The sequence below is a fragment of the Mauremys reevesii genome, linkage group 3, assembly GCF_016161935.1.
Source record: "Mauremys reevesii isolate NIE-2019 linkage group 3, ASM1616193v1, whole genome shotgun sequence".
Classification (NCBI taxonomy): domain Eukaryota; kingdom Metazoa; phylum Chordata; order Testudines; family Geoemydidae; genus Mauremys; species Mauremys reevesii.
Genome location: NC_052625.1, coordinates 65,152,471 through 65,178,027, shown reverse-complemented (window position 1 = coordinate 65,178,027; position 25,557 = coordinate 65,152,471). Strand labels below are relative to the sequence as shown.

At 42.6% G+C, this 25,557-nt stretch overlaps 1 protein-coding gene across 3 annotated transcripts; it reads right to left on the bottom strand.

Moving 5' to 3' along the window:
* Positions 1 to 1,642: 1,642 nt before the first annotated feature.
* FAM98A (family with sequence similarity 98 member A) lies at positions 1,643 to 22,991 on the bottom strand. 3 transcript variants are annotated; one of them, XM_039532244.1, is made up of 9 exons: positions 22,839 to 22,991; positions 22,390 to 22,495; positions 19,521 to 19,669; positions 16,226 to 16,360; positions 13,065 to 13,249; positions 9,988 to 10,068; positions 9,014 to 9,130; positions 4,821 to 4,988; positions 1,643 to 3,627 (listed from the first exon to the last, which is right to left on the bottom strand). In XM_039532244.1, the coding sequence occupies exons 2-9, from the start codon at positions 22,440 to 22,442 to the stop codon at positions 2,863 to 2,865; spliced, it is 1,653 nt and encodes a 550-aa protein (XP_039388178.1). In that variant the 5' UTR covers positions 22,443 to 22,495; positions 22,839 to 22,991; the 3' UTR covers positions 1,643 to 2,862. The 3 variants fall into 3 exon arrangements, with proteins under 3 accessions (XP_039388178.1, XP_039388176.1, XP_039388177.1); XM_039532242.1 differs by lacking the exon at positions 22,839 to 22,991 and adding an exon at positions 22,708 to 22,818; XM_039532243.1 differs by lacking the exon at positions 22,839 to 22,991 and adding an exon at positions 22,579 to 22,704.
* Positions 22,992 to 25,557: the final 2,566 nt, after the last annotated feature.

Genomic DNA, 25,557 nt, shown 5'->3' with positions numbered 1-25,557 from the left:
GAATGGACACTGACCTAGATTCCTATATATTTTTATTGGTGCTTCTGAAGTGACCTTCACTTGTGTATCAATAGCAACACCTAGTGGCCAGAGAATAATTTGAATGTCTTCTGGCTCTGTCTTCTGATTAGTGTAGTGAGTGACTATTAATACTATTTGTCCAGCTATATTCATTATGCTGTGAATTGCTGCATTCAGGTGCTATAACTTATGATTAACAATAGGTAACAATGATGTAAAATAAAATGAGCACATTTATTCATAGGTTAATCTAGTGTGAGCTCCCATATAACACAGGCTATAGAACAGGGGTCGGCAACCTTTCAGAAGTGGTGTGCCGAGTCTTCATTTATTCACTCTAATTTAAGGTTCCACGTGCCAGTAATACATTTTAATGTTTTTAGAAGGTCTCTTTCTACAAGTCTATATTATATAACTAAACTATTGTAGTATGTAAAGTAAACAAGGTTTTCAAAATGTTTAAGAAGCTTCATTTAAAATTAAAATGCTGATCTTATACTGCCAGCCTGCTCAGCTCGCTGCCAGCCTGGGGTTGTGTTCACATAGGCCAGCAATGGGCTGAGCGGGGCCTGTGGCTGGGACGCCAGCTGGCAAGGGGCCGGCAGCCAGGACCCCAGACCTGGGGGTGGGGGTGTCGGGGTTTAGGGCAGAAGTCTTGATGTGAGGTTCAGGGGTCATGACAGAGGGCTGGGGGCTGTGGGGGGTGTAGGGCAGAAGGCTGGGTGTGGGGGGGTTCAGGGGTAAGGGCAGAGGGGTGGGAGGTGCCGGGCAGAAGACTGGGTGTGGGGGAGTGTTCAGGGGTCAGGGCAGAGGGAGTGTGGGGGGTGCAGGGCAGAGGGCTGGGTGTGGGGGGGGTTCAAGGGTCAGGGCAGAGGGCTGAGGTGCAGGGCAGAAGGTTGGGTGTGGGGGGGTTCAGGGGGTCACAGCAGAGGGCTAGGGGATGGGGGGGTGCAGGGCAGAAGGCTGGGGGGGTTCAGGGATAACGGCAGAGGGCTGGGGGTGCGGGGCGGGGTGCAGGGCAGAAGGCTGGGTGTGTGGGGGGGTTCCAGGGTCAGGGCAGAGGGCTGGAAGGGATATGTTCTGTTCCATCCACTTCCCCAAGGCCCTGTCCCTACCTCTTCTCTGCCTCCTCTACGGAGCAGCGATCACGCTGCCACTCTCCCCCCTCCCCCTCGCAAAGGCCATCAGCTGATTGGCGCAGGGAAGGAGAGGAGGAGGGGCAGGAAAGCAGCACGCTGGGGGAAGAAGCGGTGGGGAAAGGGGAACAAGCTTGGGTGCCGCAGGACCAAGCTTCTGCCTCCTGCCCCCGCAGGGGAGAGCGGTGGGCGGGGGAGGCGCTGAGGGGGTCTGGGACTGCAGCAGGCAGCAGCGTGCCGTAGGTTGCCAACCCCTGCTATAGAATTTCAGCCAGTTATCCCCGTATTAAGTCCAATAACTTGTGTCTGACTAAAGCATGACTTCCAGAAAGGCATCTTGTCAGTCTTGATTTGAAAATGTCAAGAGATGCAGAATTCATCTCATCCCATGCTTAAAATACCTGGCCAGGAACTCTATAAATTTCCTGCTACTGCACAATTCTTTTAGACCTTACCATGATTTAAAGAAAACCAAACAAACTGGAGAACATACAGATACTTTTATTGCTCACCTTTTATACAACAGCACACCTTCAGCCATTTTCTTTCACAGCTTGACAATGTTCATGTACACAAAATCCCAGCAAGAAGCATTATGTGGCTTTCAGTAAAGGAAAAAAATGTCAAGACATCAAACTCAGCCAGGCTTCATTTTCTGCAGCAATAGTAAAAGGGCTTCCTCCAGGCAGGAATTAGTCTTTCCAGGCCGTAGTGCATTTCTTCAAAAAATAAAATTTAAAAAAAAAAAAAACAAAAAAAACAAAAAAAGAAGAAGAAAAAAAAAGCAACCCCCAAAACAAATTGCCCGGAATTTGCTGAGCCAGTGGTATTATTTCGTGCATAAAACAGATTTCAGTTTGCTGTTCCTTCTAGCTGATTTCAAGTAAAAATTAGGTTTGTAAGAGGAGCAACTTGTTTTGGATGGATGCAGGTCAGTTTGAATTGCTATACTTAACTACAGTCCTACATACACTATCGGTTCACAACTTAGCTTGGTTTTAAAATGATCTTTGCAGATTCTGGCCGCAGGTGAGATCTCCAGAGTTGAGCAGGAGATAGAATTTTCAATTAGTGGAAGATAAGGCTACTGAATGTGGTATCTGCAGTAGAGCTCATATAATAGATACAACAGACCTATGAGTTAGAAAGCAGTTTGAAAGCAGGTATGTGATAGCATGAGTGAGAAACCTTTTCTTGATTAAGGTGACAGGGTAGTAAATCAAAAGCAATACTCAAAACTGTGTTTGGAACATATACACCTAAAGAATATTTAAAAAGAGAAATGCAGAACATGTAAAAAATAATTTAATACATTTTCAATGCTGTGTGTGTATTACAAGTCTGACCAGAAAAGCATTGCTAGCGTCAGTATATATACCCCCAGAATGGAAGGCAAACACAGGAGGGTAATAATTTCAGAACAAAATGATTTGATCAAAGGGATTCCATCTAAAAAGCTAAGCTATTGGTTTAAGGTTTGGTTAATCCCAGTGAAGAGTGGCAATTTTATTTATTTCAGTCAAACAACAAAAACAAAATCAGAGTTGTATGGGAACCTACAGCTTGCTTGAAGCAAGACCTCTCACCCAGACAGGATCTTGGCCTGCCACATATGGTCTTGTACTAATTCAAGAAGCATTAGATCAGGCCTCTGAAACTAGGTTTCTATTACTTGAGCTCTGCTGAAGTGTAAGATTTAGTAGCCTCAGCTAGTAAAGTGTCTTCCTTGTCCAAATCCAGACTGATTATACTGATAGCCTCCATGCTGGAAGTGCTGCTCAAACTGCCCACCTTGATTAAAGTTCTGTCCACCTCTGCCTCCCCAGCCTCCTCCTGGGCCTCCACGGCCACCGCGGCCTCCACGGCCACCTCTCCCTCCTCCACGCCCACCACCTCGATCACCATGGTGCCCACCATCTTGGTATCTGTTGTCTTGCTGGTAACCGCCGCTGCTGCCGCCGCCACCACCCTGGTATCCACTTCCTGTGTATGAAGAAGACTGATAGCCTCCATAGCCACCTCCTTGGTAGCCACCACCGCCACCATGGTAACCACCTGTTTGAAAACCTGCATCTCTGTAGTTGCTATCTCTGTAATTGCTGTCCTGATAGCCGCCTCCTCCGCCATCTGTCCAGCCTCCTTGGTGCTTGTTTCCTCTTCCTCCCCCTCTGTTTCCATGGTCATAACCACCCCGTCCTCCTCCTCGACCTCCTCGTTCATGTCCCCCTTGTTCATGACCTCCTCGTCCTCCATACGACGAATCATAACCTCCTCGCCCTCCTCTGTCATGACCCCCTTGTTCATAACCACCTCTTCCTCCATATGATGATTCATAGCCACCTCTTCCTCCTCTGCCTCCACTTTGCTGTGGAGGACCATCTTGTCTTTTCTGCCATGGTGGCATCTCAGGAGGTGGAGGCTCGATTTCATTTGGTCTGCCCCCTCTGTCAGGTACTCTGCCCATTAATACCTGTAAAGGTAAGAAAGATTATTTAAGGAGTTCTAATATCATGCAATCACCAGTCTAATCCAGTATGGCAAATCTTATGTTCCTAGCTAATAGTATATACAACCTTGTTCTTATTACTATTATCCTTGTCTGCCCACTTCTTTCCTTTTGGCTTCTATACCTCCTTGCTGTTGTCTAAATAGGCACAAGATACAAGTTTTTTGGGGTAGGGACTGTTTGTACACAGTTCAGTGCAACAAAACCCAATCCTGACTGCAGTCCCTGAGTGCTACTGAAACACAAACTTTCTTTAGTTCTTTGTGGGTGACATTTCATGTTAACTTTCAAAGAACGGATCCACTATAATGTAATGCTAATAAGACTCAAGTTCAGGGTACAAGTCAGTATGATTAGCCTGAATTCTCAGGGGGAAAAAAGGATTTGGAGGAGCATGTGTAATTCCTTAATGTATGCAATATTCTTTCCACGGCAACACTTGATCTTAAAAAAATATGCACCGTGACTATATAAATTTAATCTAATCAGAACTCATACGAGAATCTAAATAGCAAAACACTGATTTTGCAAACAGATTTATACCCCGTCTAATTAAAATCCATGCAATTAAATGATTGCATTCACTTTATTCTAGATGTGATGTTAATGACGTCAGAGCAATATCAACACCTGCAACCCTGATAGTGAAATGATAACACCACAAATATACAAGTAGCTTCCTCACGGCTTTCTCACTCCCTGTGTGGGTTGACTATGAAGTGCAACTGTAACATTGAATTTAAGGGAGATATTATGAACCCCTTACTCACACAGAATAGGGGATCACGCACCAGGATGAGTCCCACTGAAAGCAAAGGGGGTGCTTGTGGAGTATGATATTATTCAGTGTGTGTGTGTGTGTCAGAATTTGACCCTAAATATTAGAAGTTACAATTCCTAAAATTACAAACTAATTCAAAATACACTACGCACTTTGCTTTGGTGCATAAGGATCATCAGTAAGAAGATAAATTTCTCATCACATATTTTCCAGTTTACATTTACTTTGACGAAAAATACAGAATATTATTGTGTTTAAAACACTCACTCTCTCATTGGGACAAAAATCTTTTTTAAAAATTTTAAATTAAATGACAATGTTCACAGCCTGGTACGAAGTTACATTTGCCATCTCAGAGCAGTCACTGAAGACACACCTTATTAATGGCACACACAGTCTTTTCTCTGATAGACCCACTGCTTGTCCTCATAATCTTTGACAAATCTTGCCGAGCTGCCAAGAGGTGAGCAATGGAAATAGTGCACTTGGTAGTTAAAAGGGCACGTTTGGGTTGGTAGACTTTAGCCAGTTTCTCTGTTTGACTCTGTTGGAGGAAAAAAAAAACAAATGATTCAATTAGCTAAAGGAATCAGTATGTGACAGTGTCTAGCCAAAAGATCCAGATCAATAAACAAACTAGATAAAAATAAGTTTGTTATTAAAATACAAGAGGAATATCAAAATGGTTCAGAACCATTTTATTTGAATTTAAGGATTACTGTAACAAGAACTGTGTGAGCCAAGTTATTTTTTCACTCTAGTCACAAGAGTACGATAATTCTAACCTGATTGCCAAAATGTTACTTTGCACACATTTTCTTGTTACAGCTGAAAATGGTTAAAAGTGACAGAAAGATATTTTGTTATTCTGCATTTATGTATTGGTCTTGAGTAGGCAGTCAGTATTATCAGTTACTTATGTTAGAAAAAGAATTCCAGCTAATTAATACACAACGCCAATGAAAGTTATTGATTTGGATAGTATACATCTCCTTTTCCTTTTGCACACGCACAATTCCTAAACAGTCGATATTTAAAAAAAAATCCCTCAAGTCAGTTTTATACTAGCCATAAACGTCCGTACACTGTAAGATCTCTGAAGCAGAGATGATGTCATTTGTCTATAAAGCACCTAATTACATAATACCAATGTGTAGGAGGTCATAAAAAGGACACAGATCATTTATTTTAGGGTTGGTCTGTTATGGTTTGTTGAACCATAATCAGATTTCATTACACTGGGATAATATGTGGCTATTGTGTTTAACATCTCAGTTTTAACTGTTATTTAAATTAGCCAACGCTATTTACTGCTTTGCATGCCAACTTCTTAAATATGTCACCTGTTATACTAAATAATAGGAACCTATTTAACTCTTCCCAACTGCTGCTATAATCCTGTTTCCTGTTTCCGTGGGTAACAAACTCGGTATATTCCAAAGAGGGCAGGAACAAAAGAGTCAGTAGACCAATGAGTTGATGATGGGTCCTCTGAATGGTCAAAAAACCTCTTCTGGGCACCGTCCTCAAGTCATCTACTGAAATTCATAACTGTCCAGTTTCCTTACATCGTTCTAATTAAATAGTGTGTCATTTGAAAGGGTGGGTGGTTACTACATATGATACAACCTTTTACATTTCTCCTTGCCTGGTGTGAGTAAATTGTTTGATAGGATAGTAAAATATTCATGTTTTTATCAATTCTGACAGTCTACAGGTAAGTAGATGTGCATGGGCTGGTAAGTTTACCTGGACATTTTGAAGAGTTGCAGAATCTGTTTGAAAAATGCTTTCCCTGTAACTTGCAATGCCAATTTTCAAGGTTGTAACTTTCTTTTTTTAAACATTTAGTTAAAAGAGGAATATTTTACCTCGTTTTTTTCCTAAGAAGCCACTCTCGTTCACATGCTGCTTCCGCTGCCATCAGCGGTTCCTGTTTCCTGTGTTTGAGGGGAGCTACAATTGACCAAGGTAATGAAAGTTAAAAAACTACTTAAAGAAGAGAGATTACAGGCAAATAAAGGTAAGTCACTCTGAAGATGAGCAGTCAGAAGTTCAGTTGGGAGAAAATACCAGCTTATTACTTTCTCATTTGCATCCTCCCCTATTGCTTTCTGTCATTAACAGCTTGCTCTCTTGACCTCCTTCCCAAATGTACCTATGGCAAGGCCCCCCACCCACCCATCCACCCAGTAACATGCTCGCTACAACCACAAGTTAGCTGCATCTAGCTTTGACTAGCGTATCATCAAGACTGAGCGCAAATTGAATAGGATCAGAGATGCAACTGGGGATAAAGGACAGTGAGGGAATAACAAAGGTGTGGAGCAAAGGAATAACGGGGTGTAACTGAATAGTTGGTGTAACTGAACAGTGGATCGTCTGGGGAGGACAACACTGGGAGAAGGCAGGTGGATGGGAGTGGCTGTTCTCCTAGCTGAACTCCTGATATTTTAACATCTTTAAGGTGACTTAACAAATTTTAGTTTTCCCATCTATAGCTCCCCTTCAAGGCAGGAAACAGGAATGATAAGAGCTGTAGTGGGTAGATCAAAGTGGTTACTCAGGGACAAACAAAGCACTGTAAAATATTCTTTTTGAAAACCAAACAACTTTACACTTTTACATTAGCAACTAAAGGTAAAATGTTTACATAAAGATAGCAAAACTGAATGACACCCTTACTTTATTACCTGACACTAAGCAAAAAGACAGAAAGAACAGAATAGCTTGGGAAAAAGAACAGGAGTACAGTACAAAGTTTTTCCATTTTTGACCTACAATCCAAACACCTGTAATCTTGTATGAAGCTAACCTTGAGGTGAATACACATTCAATATACAGAGCAGCCATAATATTTTAGTATTCTTGCACTAACTGTTTCTTTAACTTTACAAATCTCAAATACATAAGACATAATATAAGTCAGCTAAGAAAACAAGGTAATTTGTCATCAAATGTGACATCTATTCAGTTTTTATCTGTACAATTAAGCAATTCGTTACCACTACTGCAATCCTTGCTTCTTAAGGAAATTATTAAATGGAGTTTTTAAAAAGTTCATATTTTAAAATGAATACCATATCTTTGAAAGTTGCTAGGAAAATAAATTTTAAATATAACATATTGCCAGTGCTTAAATACTGTGCACATGGTTTTCCCTACGTAGATTAATTGTAATCTCACACACAGTTCAAACTATTTCCCCAGCCTAGACATTGTCCTTAGTCCTCCCTTGTTGTGGTCATAACAGATCTTTCAATAAATTTCTACAGAAAATACAGAGAACACCACTGTGCTTTTCCTGAATTACATTTGAACAGCTGATCAAACCTTGGAGCCCCCACAAGACACTCTTTTGAAAAAAAGGCAGGTTTTGCAAAACCATAACACAGCCACAAGTCCCCAGGTGTTTTTAACACAGTCCAAAACTCACTGCTCGCTTTCAGTTTCTGTTGAAACACTCAAAGTATTAAACAGTTCTTCCAAGTTTGTCAGTGAAACCTGACGTATCCCCCCTCCCTTCCATTACTTGTGCGACACCTATAGCTCTCTCTGTGTGACGGTAGAGGATCCCAAGCCAGAGAGAAGATAAATACAGAACAATTTATTTTTAAGCTGTTGATTTTTAAGTAACTTATTTAGTCAAAAGATTCCGGACATGTGACTCTACATCATCTAGCTGTGAAACTCACCTACATTGATGGCCACCTAATTTATGTGGTAGTGCTAACTAACTAAACCATTATGGACCTTGTTTAGACAACAGTGATAATTTTAGAAGCCAGATTTATAATGCTTGTCATGCTATGTTTAAAATAATCATTCCCAATTTTTGCTATCAATATATTTGGAATTTTGTCATAGGGAAGATCAAATCGTTAGTTTGGAAACCAGAATGATCATACCCAATTAACTTCAGAAGGGGTTGAAGTCACATCACGCTCCATATTATAATTTAAGAACATAAATATATACCAAAATATTATTTAACAGCCAGGATGACAGAGCAGATTGCAGTGCATGGAAACATGCAAGGCAGCCTTACATAACAATAATGTATCTAGGGATCTGGGCTTGCAGATGCAGTTTGATTTTGGGGAAAAGTCAGCGCTTCAGCGGACAGCACAGACTTTGGTACTAAGTAAAGAGGTGGTCAGAAGGCGGATTCACTGACATAATTCTTCAGAAACAACGCAAAGAAGAGATTCTAATCTTGGTTTCCTTGGTTCTAATGGCAGATTGTTAGATTTCTCATTCACTGTCACATTAGCAATCCCCTCTTATCCCTGGTATTTTTTCTTCTATTTATCCATTTAACTTTATTTTTTGCTCTCTATACATAGTTATAGGCACATACGTAGTTACTAAATCATATAACAATAATCAGTTTTAAACAGAATTTTGTAGTCAATTTACTCTGTAGTAAACTTCAGAAGTCCATAAACCAAAAATATAACATCAGGGGATATTTTCCATTAAGTGCAAGAAATGTCATTTTCAAAAGATATTTTATATAAAGCATAAGTGATCTGCATGTTCAGCATGTTTATAGAAAGCAATTTGTACCTTTGCTCTATCTGACCAGCCAAACGACTGCACAGTTACATCCAAACGTTTCACTAACAGTTTTCTCCGAACTTCATACTCGTTGGCTATGGCTTGGTTAACTGCTTCAATTTTTTCCTGAAATGAAGATTCATGAGTGTGACACACACACTAGATTATTTTCTAATTGCAACAATAAATGATAGACTCAATGGTATAAACAGATTCAGATATTAAACACAGATTTGACTTTAGCACACAATTATCTACCTATTAAATATTCTCCAGTCATGGAATTGGGCCCCATATGCAAGCCCCAGCTGCTAACACTGCTTCCCTGACGGCCATGAAAGCTCTACCTTCTTCATGGCAGCCCAAGTACAGTCTCCTATGGGCACAGTGTTCAATGTTGTTCACAAGGTATGAAACTCGGCACTTTTTTCAAGCTGCTGGTTTGCTTCCTCCAGTATTTTCCAGAGCAAACAAGTAAGGAGGAGAAAAATATGAACAAGGTATAAACTCAAAGAAATGCAAGGATTTATACCCTCAAGTGCTAGGGAGTCTGAAGTCCCCAGCTCCTCAAAACTAAAATAAGTGTCTTTAAGACAAGAGATGTGGTGCTAAGAATAAAAAACAGTACTTGGATAATTGTTTGAAATATTGTATAAGGGTCTTGATTAGAGCCTATGATGCAACAGAGACAAGGCAGCCTCATGCAGCAACAAGATGTTTTTTTCTGATTATGAATCATAAAGGAAGACAAGATACCACTGGAAACATTATGGCTTCTCAGGGTGGCAAGCAATGGTCCCTGCTAGGGCAAAAACGCAGACATTTAGCGCTAAAGGGAATTCTTGTCTATCTTTTGCCAGGAGTCTGTACTCAAGATAACTGATTTAAAACAAAACAAACCAACCAAACAAACAAACCCACAAAGTATTTGGTAATGCTACCCGACACAGGAGACAAAGTCTCTTACACACTTGGTTCCTTACCCAATGAGCTGGTCCCAATGGTTTTTTCAGTAAAGGTTTTCCAACATGGCCAGGCGGAACCTTTGCTAAGGTTTCTTTTAGCTGTAATAAAATATATTGTGAACATGCTACAGTGGCCATAAACACAGTTTTTCAAAAATCAGATTTAGAGAGGGAGGGACTGGGCATTATATAGGAAGCACAGGGGGGCCCTTTGTTTTCATACAGGACTGTGCAAAATACATTGTGCTATATAAAGATCCAATCACATCTCAATCACATTTGTGTCTGAAAATTCTTAACTCTTATTGTTACAAGTAATATAGTAATCTTAGATAAAAGGTAGAGAAAATACATACAAAGATCAGACTCCATTATGACCTCAGAGATATGAAACATCTGTGATTAAAATGGACAATCATACATTTGATGAGATCTATTTCCCTTTAAACACAGAAACTATCCTATATATCAATTACTTCATAGCTTTCTCAATTCCAGAATATGTTTTATATGAAGACTTCATGGAAGGAGGATCTAAAAAGGGCCCCTCTTGTAATAAAAAAGAAATTCTTCAACATGATTATTTAAATGATATGCTGATCAAGTGATTTGTATGCAGCTGCTATACCATCTTTCCCATCTCAAAACTACTAAGAACACAGGTATAGAAATGGGATAAAACACTTGGATTGGAAGAAAAGTGGGTCAATGAGTCACAAAGAAACTGCCTCTTTCCATTATTGCAAGTCATGTCTCTGAATTCATGCAAATACTCTCTTCAGTGGCCTACAAAAATGTAAGGCCTGGTTTCCCAGAGGTGCTGAATACCTGCAGCTCCCACTGAAATCAATGGGAACTGTAGGTGAACAGTGACTCTGCAAGTCACACCCCAAATAAAGCCACTTTCATGAAAGAAGCGATACTTTATCCAAACTCTTTGTTTTTCTTGTTAAGTTTTACATTTTGCATATGGTTTCCTACCAGATGGTAATTTGTACAGTTCATGAAGTACAAACCATTTCAAGAAAGCTGTTTTCACCTTTTCAATATAGTGGCAAATGCAACCCTGGTCCTCTCATAAATTTAGAAAACTTTTCCTACCCATCTCTGTCTGTGCCAGAACGTGCCCTTTACAACCACTAGAATTGCATGTAAATATCTTTCTGATTTACAAAATGTTGTTCCAAAGAAGTTTCTGGAAAACTGGATGTCAACTGAAAGATTTCTAAGTTTATAGGTACCTGTTTAGGTACCTGTCTGTTTCATAATCATTCTTTATGACTGTAAGTGCTACTTATTACTACACACATCGTCAATTCCTATCTGTTTTGCTTAGTAGTTCAAAAAACCCAATATATCCAGAACAGCAGAACTAATGGTTGATTTAAACAAGCTGCATATTTGTCATATGCATGATTAACAAGATTGCCAGCTACAGTAACCTCTGATTTCCAACAGTAGAGACTTTGGAATGCACAAAAGAGAAAATACAGCTCTATTTCAGATGCTACATTGTCAGATTAAACTTTGCATATTACAAACAAGAAAACCTCTAGGTTCCTTTTCTATGTGTTACTATTATCACTGTATAGTCAAGTCTAAACTTTTCACTCCTTATGCTATTTTAGTTTTTGTCTTTCATTCAGATTTTGTCAAAGAAAGTTGACCACTACATTTCACTTTTGTTTATAGTCAGTATCTAATCAGCTTCACATTTTGGTTTCTAAATACTACCAAGGTTTGGATTGCAAACACTGCAAATTCCCTGAAAAATAAGTTTCTGCTTAACGTTTTTTAAAAATTCACTGAAACATTCCATTAGGTTTTCAGTCTGTTTTCACAACAAGACGACTTTGGGGCCTAAACTGACTTAACAGTATCCTTTTAAGCTTAATAGACTTAGTGTTGCCTGTTATTGTGAACCAAGCAAAAAAGTGAAAGGGAAGTTAATTATGAAATTTTTTAAACGTATGAACTCTAGTATGTCATTTTTACATAAAAGATTCTGATCATACAGATATAAATACAAAGAATTATCTATAGAGCACCTTCCATCAGAAAAAACTTTGCCAATGTTAATGAGTTCATCCATGTGAGATAAAGCATTTTTTCCATTGTACAGATGGGAAAATGGAGGCACAGGGATCTTAAACTGACTTTCCTGAAGTCTCAAATCCACGACAAAGCCAGCAACAGAACTGTGATCTCCTGAGTCCACACTATCTTTCCCCTCCTAAATTAGGGCAATTGCCAGAAAACAAGTTTGGAAAGACAAATTCTATTTAAAAAGACTTCTAAAAGGAGTCATTTTCTAGCAACTCTGACTCAGCTGAAGTAGAAATTCCTAAAAGACTTCTAAAAGGGGGTTTTGAGACCTCAGTAATTATGTAAACTTTAAGGAACAGATAATGTAACAAAGTTAGCGTTTTTTAAACAAAAATGTATTACTATAACAAAGAACAAATATTTTCCTTTTTTTTTTCCCCCAGTTTAATTTGTGTTTTTGACCAAACATTCAGTTTCACTGTTTCCCCCAGATAGTCAACTTTCCCTTTGCTCTTTCAAAGAGCAACAGGGTGAGAACACACTTTTTTTTCTTTTTTTTTTTTAAATAAGGCAAATGTAATTAAAGTCACAAGAAATGACAAGGGGACTCTAGGGTAGGTGTTCACTTGATAGTAATTTTAACTGACTAGATTTCAAGATGATAGGTCCCTTTAAAAAGTTGTTTATATAGCTAAGTAGTAATAAAAAACAAGTTTCTCCTGAACTTACCTGCCAAGACCTAAGTTCAGTGGTTCTGAGAAACACCAGCAGCAGGTGATGACTCAAAGACCCACAGCAGCATAAAGAATACAGAATCCTTCATGGTAATGAGATAGCCAAAGCCTTTGTGCAAGATACACAGAACCCTGACCTCAGGTCTCAACAATGAAGAAGCCCTTTAATATCCGCAATTTCTTTGTGACTCATAGCGCATTCTGTAAGCCATATTAATCCCCCAATGCTAGAAAAGTTTCACAAGAGGCAATGGAGCTAATTTAAATGAAAGCAATACTCCTCTAATATTGTACTTTTGTTCCTTTGGATCTTACTTTTTTTTCGATTCCACTGAAGAACTGGAACATAGTTATGTTGGCTGGAGGCTTGGACATGCCTAATGCAATACAAATGCCTTTTAGCTCCTGAAAGACCTCGCTACCACCTCCTTCTTGTGCTTTTTTTGGAGGGGCATTCACACAGAGCATTCTGGCAGCTTCCAGTTCTGAGATGAGGTATGCTGGGGTAAGAAAATTAAATTTCAGGAGTAAGATACATGCAATTTTAAAATTACTAAGAATTAAAGTACAACTCTACCTCGAGGTAACGCTGTTCTCGGGAGCCAAAGAATCTTACTGTGTTATAGGTGAAACCACGTTATATTGAACTTGCTTTGATTTGCCGGAGCACACAGCCCCGCCCCCTCGGAGTGCTACTTTACCGCGTTATATCCGAATTTGTGTTATATCGGGGTAGAGGTGTACTTACAAGTGATAAAGGCACAAACAGAACATTTTAGAAAGTTTTTGGACTTTAATTTTTGAATCCAAAGACAGCTCATATTTATAACAATCACTGGGTAGGAGTATGTGGTTCTGATGGGACCACCGAGAAGGGGAAGCTCTAAGGTGGAGGCATCTGTGGCAGCTGGCAGTCCTGCTGAGAAGCCCTACTCCAGTAGATTTTATTATACGTCTAACACAGGGGTTGGCAACCTTTCAGAAGTGGCGTGCCGAATCTTCATTTATTCACTCTAATTTAAGGTTTCGCGTGCCAGTACTTCATTTTAACGTTTTTAGATGGACTCTTTCTACAAGTCTATATTATATAACTAAACTATTGTTGTATGTAAAGTAAACAAGGTTTTCAAAATGTTTAAGAAGCTTCATTTAAAATGAAATTAAAATGCTGCTCTTACGCCGCCAGCCTGCTCAGCTTGCTGCCAGCCTGGGGTTGTGTTCACCTAGGCCGGCAACGGGCTGAGCGGGGCCTGCGGCCGGGACACCAGCTGGCATGGGGTCGGCAGCCAGGACCCCAGACCAGGGGCGGGAGGGGGGTGTTCAGGGGTCAGGGGAGAGGGCTGGAGGGTGTAGGGGGGTGCAGGGCAGAAGGCTGGGGTGGGTGCAGGGCAGAAGACTGGGTGTGGAGGGGGATTCAAGGGTCAGGGCAGAGGGCTGGGAGATGTGGGGGGTGCAGGGCAGAAGGCTGGGGAGTGGGGGGCTCAGGGCAGAGGGTTGGGTGTGGGGGGGGTTCAAGGGTCAGGGCAGAGGGCTGGGGGTGTGTGGTGGTGCAGGGCAGAAGGCGGGGTGTGGGGGGGGTTCGGGGGTCAGGGCAGAGGGCTGGAAGATGGGGGGTGCAGGGAAGAGGGCTGGGTGTGGGGGGGTTCAAGGGTCAGGACAGAGGGCTGGGGTGCACGGCGAGAAGGCTGGGGGGGTTCAGGGATCACAGCAGAGGGCTGGAGGTGTGTGGGGGGGTGCAGGGCAGAAGGCTGGGTGTGTGTAGGGGTTCCAGGGTCAGGGCAGAGGACTAGGGTGCTCGGCTTGTGGGGGTGCTGCCAGCCCCCTGCAGCTCATGGCAGGGGGCTGGAAGGGATATGCTCTGTTCCACCCACTTCCCCAAGGCCCCGTCCCTACCCCTTCTCTGCCTCCTCTACGGAGCAGCAATCACGCTGCCACTCTCCCCCCTCCCCCTCGCAAGGGCCATCAGCTGATCGGCGCAGGGAAGGAGAGGAGATGGGGCAGGAAAGCAGCACGCTGGGGGAAGAAGTGGGGGAAGGGAGAAGCTTGGCTGTCACAGGACCAAGCTTCTGCCTCCTTCCCCCGCAGGGGAGAGCACTGGAGGGGGGGTCAAGTGGGGCTGGGGGCCAGGACCGCGGCATGTCTAACAGAGCATGGCTCTTCCCCTGCAAGGCCTTTGCAGAGTGAGCAGTGTTGATTGGGAACATGGGGAAAAAAACAAGAAGAGGCTAGCACATGGATTTACAACCAGGTTGATAGGACTCCCTAAAGTCTTGGTTCAAAAAGTGGGAAAGCTAGAGGTACAAATGAAAGACTGGCAGGGGAACCAGGATTGGAGATCATCCAAGGAACTGGGGAGCTAGGAACTGGGAAACAGTTAAAACAATCGCAGCTATTCTTGGGGGCAATGGAGACACTGTAAAGAAAGCAGGAACTGATGCTGAAGCTGACTGTAGAGAACTCTGCAAAGCTTTTCACATGAAGACAGCAGGGGGGATGGCATCATATTGCAAGTCAGGGATTTACACCCCCTCCCAAAAAAACCCAACAACCCCACAAACAAACAAAATCTTGTGAAGTGTCTGCTTATGTACAAGAATTCAGCATTATGTTTAAATGTCAGATTTGATTATGTAACCCTAGTTTGTGATTCCCATAATTTTTAAAGTTTGAATTAAAACGAGACATATTTAATGGTACATTTTCTCTTTAATTTCACTTAGAAATCTCAACAGTAATTTAGAGTTCTTCTGTTCCAAAATACAATGGGGATACTATGTGTAGAAATTAAGAATGTCACTTTACTCTGCTGCTTCCAAACAGCAGAAAAAGATACAAGGGCTATTTATGGAGGAGGCTGACACAGAAAAACTGAGGCTACTCCTCTCCCCAAAAGTCAGGCTTTGAGATAGGTTTTAGGGGTGTGGAAGAGGGAAAGTTCTTAACCGTCCACCACCTATGCACCCTGTCTCAAGTGTCAGGTAGAAGGCCATGATAGAGGATTCAAACTGATGACATATCTACCAGTCAGAGTCCGATACAAAAAGTGAACCCTCTGAGCAAAGTTCAAGGTCTTTACCCTGACAGGAATCTCAACGTGCTTCCCTCTTCCCAGCATCTTGTAGAGAGGAATGCAATAGGCTTTTCACCAGGTCATTGCCCCTGGTCTTCACAGGTGCTCTCCCACCCTCAAATCTTTTCTACTAGATACTGACTAGTAAGTGGCTGGTAAAAAAATTTAAGACTTGGCAGTGTAATGTGACTCCTTCAATTCTTTTGTTTGGATTTTGGCCTCCTTTTGAAATGTAACAAAAAATATGTAAGTGAAATTCTTAAGAATTACCGAAAAATTATTCACTGCTTTTATGGGAAACAAGTAAAACAATACCACCACTATTCTGTCTCAGAATCATAAAAATGAACAGGAGTGGGAATCTTTGCATTAGCAGGCCTCTGTAAAAATGTTCCCTTTCACTTACTGAGCAGCAGGAGGCAGTTCTTCTGATTGAGAAGGCGTTTTGTCACATCTCCCGATGTTAGTGATGCATATGGACAGTTCATTTCCCCCAGTAGCCCACTCACTTCAAGTTGGAACTCTTCTGCTTCATTTGGACCTTTAAAAAAGCAACTTGTTTAATCAATTCAAATATTTAGTTTCCTGATTTTGTGATCATAAGTTAATTAGGAACTATAGGACTTTGGAGACCACGGTGATTTGGTTAAAAAAAAAATTTGTAGCTACAGCAGAGAGTTATTCATGCTAAAGGAGTATCAAAATGAAAATAGTGCTGTGGGTGAAAGCCACAGATGTCCTCTGGGTTTTCAAAGCTTGGGACTCAGCATGACTGATCTGAGGACAAGTAGTTCCTCAGTGATTGCACATTATGCTTCCATTTGCTTTCTTTCCCAGTCTAGGAACTTTTTACTTAGTAGCCATATAAAGTACATATAAAGCCATATAAAGAAGTTGGAACTAATGATATCACAGACCCCGATCTGGAATCTGTGTGGAATCTTAGTGTCACTTAAATATTAGAGCGATAGGCATCTTAGATTTAGATGATTTTGGCTGAAGTACTCTTAGGGTATGGCTACACTGGCGATTTGCAGCGCTGGAAAGCCTCCACCAGCGCTGCAATTAGTAAGTGGCCACACCTGCAGGGCACTTCCAGCGCTGCAACTCCCTGGCTGCAGCGCTGGCCGTACACCTCACTCAGCATGGGGAATAAGAATTCCAGCGCTGGTGCTGCAGCGCTGGTCATCAAGTGTGGCCACACACCAGCGCTGTGATTGGCCTCCAGGGTATAAGGTGTATCCCAGAATGCTTTTATAAATTACTCTCTCTGTTTTGTTATGCAGCCTCTCTTTGTTTTGTTGTGAACGAGCTCCGTGCGGAGCTCCGTTGCCGTTGCAGTTGCCGCTTATCTAAAAAACAAACAGATCTCCTGTTTGCTGTGATCATCTGTACCTGGCTGTAAACAATCAAATGAGATTGCAGGCAGGGAGGGAATGAAACAGCGGGGAGTCGTGTTGGCTGCAGGCTGTTTGCAATTAAGAGTTAAGACTAAGGGGTTGGAAACATGTTCTGATTTTTCAAGTCAGGAAGCTAAACACACAGTGTTGGCTCCAAAAATCCACTCTCTCTCTCCCCCCGCTCCCTGTCACACTAGACCCCACTCCACCCCCCTCTTTTGAAAAGCACGTTGCGGCCACTTGAATGCTGGGATAGCTGCCCATAATGCATCACTCCCAGCAGCGCTGCTAATGCTGCAAATGTGGCCACACACCAGCGCTGGTAGCTGTGAGTGTGGCCACACACCAGCGCTGCTCCTACACAGCTGGATGACCAGCGCTGCAAACTACCAGCGCTGCAAACCGTAAGTGTAGCCATACCCTTAGTGAATAATTAGGAATTGCGGGATAAGAAAGGTCAAGAGTACCACAAGCCTACCCCTTTTAAGTTTACATTTATGATCCTCACCTACTTACTTTTTCTTAGTAGGAGGGACAGTCAAGTAGCTTAGGTGCAACATTTAGATTGACAAAAGATGTGTTTCCTTGTGCTAGAGCCCAAGAACTAGAGTGAAACCAAGGGTATGTCTTCACTACCAGCCGGATCGCTGGGCAGCGATCAATCCAGCGGGGATCGATTTATCATGTCTATTCTAGATGCAATAAATCAATCCCCGAGTGCTCTCCCACCGACTCCTGTACTCCAGCTTGGCGAGAGGTGCAGGGAGAGTTGACGGGGGGGCGGCAGCAGTCGACTCACCACAGTGAATCGATCTAAGTACGTCGACTTCAGCTACGTTATTCACTTAGCTGAAGTTGTGTAACTTAGATCAATCCCTACACCCCTAGCGTAGACCAGGCCTAAGATAGCTTGGATGATGATGAGCTGAGTAAAGTACAAAGTGTGAATAGAAAAAAAAAGTTTAAAATTAGAGCATTTAAAAAAGGAACATCAACTTGAAAATATTATTATGAGCCCAAACCAGACAAAATTAGGATACCACTTACTAGCACTACAAATATATAAACCTTTATATTGCCCAAGCTCCTGAGAATTTAGGAACAGGCATGAAGATCCAGTTTAATTCTATTTTTACTCAGCCCCTAAAGTGGGAACCTTATAACATGCAAGATCTTTTACTGCCTCTATTAGTAACGTATTCTCAGTAAAATGAATAAAATATAGGGAGAAGAGAATTATTGGAAAGAACACACTAAAGAGAGGAAGAAATGAGGGAAAATATTGAAAAAAGGAACAGCGGGAAAAAGAACAGAAAGAGACAGGACACTGAGAAACAAAAAGATATGTAGGGACAGTGAGTAGATTACAAGTTAAAACTCTCTTTTTACATTAAGAGTCCATTTGCCAATCTGTGTGGTTTTATATTTCCCTTTTTAAAAAAAAAGTCTCGTGTGTTGAAGTGTTAAATGCTTTCATTAACAAAAGGGAAAAATAATTGTACCGGAGAAAATTACTGTACAAAGTAAACAAATGGAAAATACAGAAAAGTCTGTAACTGAAAAATTAAAGAAAAATATTAGGGGTAGGTGTTACTTGTAACAAAAAAAGTGTATATAATTCCACAAATACTCAGAATTCTGTTGAATACCCTTTAAAGATAAAATATGGATTCTGATACATAAAGTAAGTCTGAAGAATGCCAGAATTAGAGCTTATTAAAAACTCAAAATTGTTTTAAAAATTTTCTTGAAAGTTTTATTTAGTTTTTCCCCATTAAAGTTAAAAAATTATGACAAATTTTAGATTTCCAAGTCCTCCCCCACAGAGCATTTCATAATTAATTGTTTGTCTTCCCTTTAAGATAATAAAGAGTAAATAGGAAATTGAGGCAAATCTCTAGTTATTAGAGCATCCACTGTGGAATTTTAAATATAAAATTTAAATACATCAGATCCTCAAAGAGTTGTAAAAAAGTTATTTTGAAAATTTGATAAATAAAACTTTGTTTCCTCCAAAAACAAGAAAGTATTCAATAACTGAACACACTCATCTCTGAAAATCAGTTAAAAGGAAAAAAATAACTTTAGTAGCAAGTTCATCCCAACAACGAATTCAGCTTCTGTTGGATGCACATTGGGTCAGCTTGAAAAATGAGGTGGAAAACATCCAAAAAATGATAGGATGCAGACAGTACTCTACAGTACAATTGATTTAACTACTGGCAGCCCAAATCTATAGAACACATAGCTATAAAAGTGCATTAACTGCACAATTTTGTTCTCAGAGCTGTGGTTACTTACTGTTAGTAGCTTGCACATTTTCTTCTAGTTTACAGTATAGTCTTAACTCAGACACCAGCCAAGCACAGAGTTTTGTAAATTCAGGGGAACTGGCTCCACCAGAGACTGCTTGAGTCAGCGCTCCATCTTCTAACAATGGACCTTTGTAACTGGCAAGCAAAATTAAAAGCACAATTTATTAATCAGATTGTGACTGAATTCTGCTACAGATTTTTTTTAAACATCTATGTGCACATGTAAGGAATATCACCGTTATATCTGAAGTGTTGAAGATACAGGGAAATGTCACAAAAAATCATTAGTTTAACTATGAAGAAACAGGACATTAAAAATGTTTGAGTAAAACAAATGTGACAGGAGTCAAAATGTTTTCATTAGGAGCAATGCTACCAAAATTTGGAGTGCAACTTCTATCATAGATATTAGTTTATTGATCTATTGTTTCTGCAATTCTAAAGTACCTCTCTGGAATTATTTGCTTCAAAATATGCTGAGTAACTAGTGCCTGACTGTTCTATTGCCCCCCCCCTCCTTTTTTTATTGCCGAAATGTCATTTACTTTCATATTTTTACTAGGTTGCCAGACAATGCAAATTAGAAACACTGGATATAGATGTTATGTAAGTAATGAAGGAGGAATAATTTTCTGTTGAATAAAAACTTAAAAATGGACATTAATAAGGTGAAAAGTTGTCTCTGTATGGAGAATTATGGGCCAATTTCAGTCCTGGCATAAGTAGGCACAATTCTACCATGGGAGTTGTATGCACTATGTCAAAGCTGAATCTTATTCAACTCTAAATGCAACATGTTTTAGTTATTTGCTGCTTTTAGAAGATAAGTTTTCTGGACAACAAAAGAAGAACAATTTCCCCTAACCCTGTAAAGGCACAGATTACTGTTTGTACTCTGCTAAATATAAAAGGTGCTAGATTATTTTGATGTAATATACCCATCTGAAAAGGGATCAAAGAAACCTCAAAAACAATTGAAGTTACTCTGATACCTTGAAGAAGTAAAACCTCAAATGACTGAGTCTACTTTGACAACTGGTGCAGTCAACTCTTGATAGATGTCAAAGATGACAGATGTCTCAACCAGCATACGAGGGCTCTCATCCTGCAAAGATTTGGGTTGTTACTCACAGGGTGTAAAATTACACACACGAGTAAATCTTTGCAGGATTAGGGCCTAAGTAGTTTATCAAGTGAAAGGCCCACTCTCTGATTCTCCTAGCAATTCCCCCTTCCCTAGAAATGCCATCCCAGCTAACATCTCTCTCATAATCTGGCTCCACTGCTGCAGCTCTTTAGCTAGCAGTCCAATCTGTGGGTTGCTGACTGAAACTTCAATCTCTGCCTCCCCATGCTCCATAACACACATAGTTCTGCTCCTCTTCCCTCCAGTAATGTCCCTGCTCTGGTTGCTGTACTTCTGCTGCTGCAGCCTCTTGTAATCCATGTTTGACAGCATTTTTGTTTAGTTTAGATGGCTCATCAAAGCCACACTGGGCCAAATTCTGCCCTCCATTACATCTGTGTAACCTCCTATTGATATTGAAAGTTAAATCAATGTACTCCCTGAATAAAGAATTTGGCCCAGCGTGCTATAAAGATGACCTGAAAAAGGAAAAATTGGCTTGTCCCCTTTTATTCTTCTTCATAATGTATAGAGCCTACACATTTGTTTTCCTCCCTTCTCTGAAGGGAAGGTTTTACAACTGCTTCTCCCTCCCCTGTTAGCATGCAAGCATATGTTGATCAAAGAATTAATTAAGTGATGACATCACAAGGCTCAAGGGAATGAAAGCTGAGTAACATAAAGCAGAAGGGAATTTTAACCAGATATTTAACTTTTTAAAGCTTTTTGGTTCATTTGTTTTTAACAACATCTATTTAACTTCAGTGCCTAATGAACAATTTGTAAAATTGCATCCTTTGTTAAAAATTCAACTAGAAAGGAAGGATTCTCCACAGGTCAGGGCACGAGCCTGGGTCTTGGGAAACCAATGTTCAATTCCCTCCTCTACCACAGACTTCCTGTATGACCTTGGGCCTCAGTCTATCTAGGCCTCAGTTCCCCCATCTGTAAAATGGGTATAATAGTACTCCCTCACCACCCAATGATGCTGCAACGATAAGTGATGACTCAAAACACTGCAGCAGCTCCTTGTAATGTTTCTGTGGAGACACTACTTACACAGATGGGAGGGGTTCTCCCATCTGCATAGGCAATCCAGCTGGCCTAGAGGTGGTAGCTAGATTGATGGAAGAATTTTACATCGGGGTTAGGTCAGTATAGCTATGTCTCTCACACATGTCAATTTTTCACACCCCTGAGAGATGCAGCCATTACAATGCAAGTTCCCAGTGTAGACCATCCCTCAGATACTGCACTCATGGAATTCAAATAAGTACCATCAACAGACAGAACACCATGGCCCTGACAACTAAGTCTGAGAACACAACAGACATGCTGTACTACAGCAGAAAAATTCTCCCGCAGAAAGAAAGCTCTTTTAGGCCTGCTTCTCAGACATTTCAAAACCTGTAAAGTCAGGTTTCTTCTAGAACAACGATTTTCCGTTGAAGAAGTTGAATCCCTAAACCCCACCTCTCCCTCTGCCACTAGAGGAGCCCCTCACATGTGCCTATGGAAGAGGGAACAATAGGCGAGTGTCACATTGGCCACCCGGAGCTAACATGGAAACACGAGCACAAGGAGTTTTCAGCCTCAACCCCCCTCACAGAAACTGTCAAGTCACCCACCAGATGCAGATCCACCTCCCCCCGCTCGAGCGCAGCTCTGGCTGGGTGCGCCGAGAGGGCGCAGCCGGTCCCACGTGTGTAGGCCGGGGAAGGCCACCTACCCTAGATCCTCCAACGACTCCAGGATGTCGCTCTCCATGAGCTCGAACTCCATCCTCTGCCCTGGCACCCGCCGGCCTGTTTCCTTGCGAGGGACAAAGCTGGCACCTGCGCAGCAAAGCAGAGTCAGTCACCAGCGCGCCAGCCCTTTCCCCGGCTACAGCCCCGGGCCCGGGGCGAGGCCACCTCACCCCGCTCCGCTGCAGCCCCGGGCCCGGGGGCTCCTCAGCCACGCCCCCGCTATCGCTCCTGCCCAGGCCGGGGGTCACCCCGTCAGCTCCCCGCCCCCTCCCCTGCCGCACGGGGCTCCCCCGACGCACTCTGCGCAAGCAGCTACCAAGCCGACTGCCGGGTTGGCATGTCAGAGCGGGGGGAGGGGGGGAGGGGAGCAGGCCCCCGGCCTGACCTCTCACCCGGCTCCGAGAGCTGCCCTACGCGGTGCCTAACTCACATCACCGCCTTGTGTTCTTTTAACGTCTCCGCTACTCTCTGTTTCTCTTTCAGTGCGACTGGTGATTTTTTTTAATTTCCGATTTTTTGTTTTAATAGCAGTAACGGCCCCTTGAAGAAAAAAAATTTTTTCAGGCAGCGTCTGGAAGCCCTGACACGAAGGACCCCTCCTGTGGAACCCACGTTGGAATGTGGAGGGTTCTGGCCGCCTGGAGACAGCAAAATTAAAGAAACGAAAGGATATGGAGCGGGAAAAGGGACAAACTTCACCAGATCGCGGCCTAGGTCTCCTACGCGGGCGGGTGCTTGTTCTAGGACTACAAGTCCCATCATGCAAAGCGCTAATTGGAGCCCAGCGGCCGTTGGATTCCTAATCCGCGCGTTTCGTCATGGCTAAGCGTGCATTAATTAATAACCCAGGTTGGAAAGAACGCGCGTGGCTCCGCCCGCAGCGCGGGCTCCCAGGCTCTGCCGGGTTGTCCGGCAGCAGCCAACGCCAACTGCCGCCTGCTCACTCACCTACCCGCATCCTGCTGCCCCAGAAGAGAGGACGTGGGGGCGGAACAACGTCCAGCCCTGTGGATCTGCATCCGCAGCCCCTCTAGTGGGCCAGCCCTGAGTCAGGCTGCTGCAGAATCCAGTGCTGTGACAGTCCGGTGCCTTCCACATTCCCCCCACCCCGGCCATCCCCTTTTGCAGTGTGAGGGAGAACCTGGCACATGCTTATCTCGAATGCACCGGGTTGCAGTCTTTATCCTGGCTCCTCCAGACCCTCCTGTTAAGGTTCTGGCTGCACTTTTCCCCACACCTGTTTATAGTCTCACACCCTGTCTGTGTCCCCACAAAGTCATGAACCTCCTCCTTGCCCTGGCCAGAATGGCCATCTTCAACACCAGGAGGAGCATGGTCTGCAATTGTGGGGCCTATTTCTGCTCCTTCCTGGTCTCAGGCATCCAGGCAGAGTTCCTCTGGGCAGTGGCCGCTGACTCCCTGGACAGCTTTGAGGCACAGTGGGCACTGTCTGGGGTACTCTGCTCAGTGTTCCCCTCTGGAGCCCTAGTTTTGAACCCATGACCTTCAGTCCAGACCCTGTTATTCATTAGTTATCCCCCACATTCAGTTGGTTCCTGGGTCCAGTGGTCCCTCCCACAAGGCTTGGGAAGGGGCCTTTAGGCCTGCCTCCAGGGGAAGACCTGCTGCCAGTCAGAGTCTCTGTCTCTGCTGAGGGGCTGCTGGGCTTCTCAACACCTCAGTAGGCAGTGCTCCCTACTAAAGGAATGGGAGCTGGCTGGCTAACAAGCAGTTTCCTCCTGCAACTTTTCTAGCTCCCAACACTGCCAGCCCCCCTGCTCCTCATCCCAGAGTTAAGGAGACTCTCTGGATTTTTGAGATCAAACAGTGAAGTGGCCCTTCTCCTCAGACTCATAAAATGGAGGCAGGATGTTTGTAATGAAATACAGTTGCAGGCTTGTGTGATGAATTTAAGATGGTGGGGAGTGGGGGTTGGAGATAGAATGGAACCCTAGGGTCTCCCTCCTTTTCCTCTATGTAGATTTATGCAAATCAATCATGTTTCCCCATGAGGATGGTGGCAGGTGTGTGCAGAGGTTAGAGACTGCTCCTTTGCCAGGAAGAGGGAGTGAAGAATCTTGAAGAGTCAAGCCTATTAACACAATGTTAAACTGGATTAGTCCCTGCCTACAGTAGTTGCAAAGCCCCGTTGAACATCATATTAGTTAACTTGACTCTAAGATATTGAACAGGAGGTGTCATTTCAGAAAAATTCTGTGGGGAGGGGACAAACGTGCCAGCATATAGAGTGTTATAGGTGGTTACGTGGTATCCTGGAGTCTGGGGATCAAAAAATGGAAGATGTAATAATATATAGACCTATAAAAAGTAGGGGGACCCCAAACCAAGGGAAAGGGCCCTTGCCCTATAGCAAATTACACTGCTGTTGTTTAACAGAACTCTGCAACCAGTGCAAATGGAGACAAACAGTTTAACATTGTGTTAACGTCGTTTTTCAAGGTCATGTTCTAACACAACCTTATTTTTTAGTCAAGGTAAATCTTGTGAGATGGGCAGGTTCTGAGTGGTTCCTGCCAACATCCTCAAAGAGGAAGCTATGTATGTGCATAAAGGTATAGAAAGAGAAGGAGGAAGCATAAAGGAGTAAGGACCTGTAGGGGAGAGAAGAATTCCCTCTGCTGGTTCTGGTACTGCTAGGCTGTGTGTTGCCACAGGACAGGCACCCAGGGTCCTGCAGAGAGTTCATGAATCCGAAAGGGTGGCTTGTGGAGGAGACGACACTGTTAGGTGGTAAAAAGCGAAGCCATAGTGTGAAGCTGGTACTGTGGTACATGTGCATGAATAAATGACATGTTTTCTCTCTATTGTGTTTGGTGGTTTTCAGGATCTGCAGACTGACTGGTCCACAGAAAGAGACTGTTATTCCTATTTCTTGTAATAAAAATGATCGGTGTTTGTTATTTTGCAATAAAAAACCTTACTGTACATTAGCTGCTTTGGGCCTGCATGGGGGGTGGTGTGTCTGGAACAGTGATGAGCTTGGGAGAATAGTGCATAGAGCCAAGTTCCACCTAGTCTGCTCTGCAGGTGAAGTTACTGAGATGAGCTCAGCCCTACCAAGGCAGGTGCTCTTGTGGCCTAATAGAAACAAGTGATCTTGAGCTCATCCAGTCCCTTTCAGATGCAGC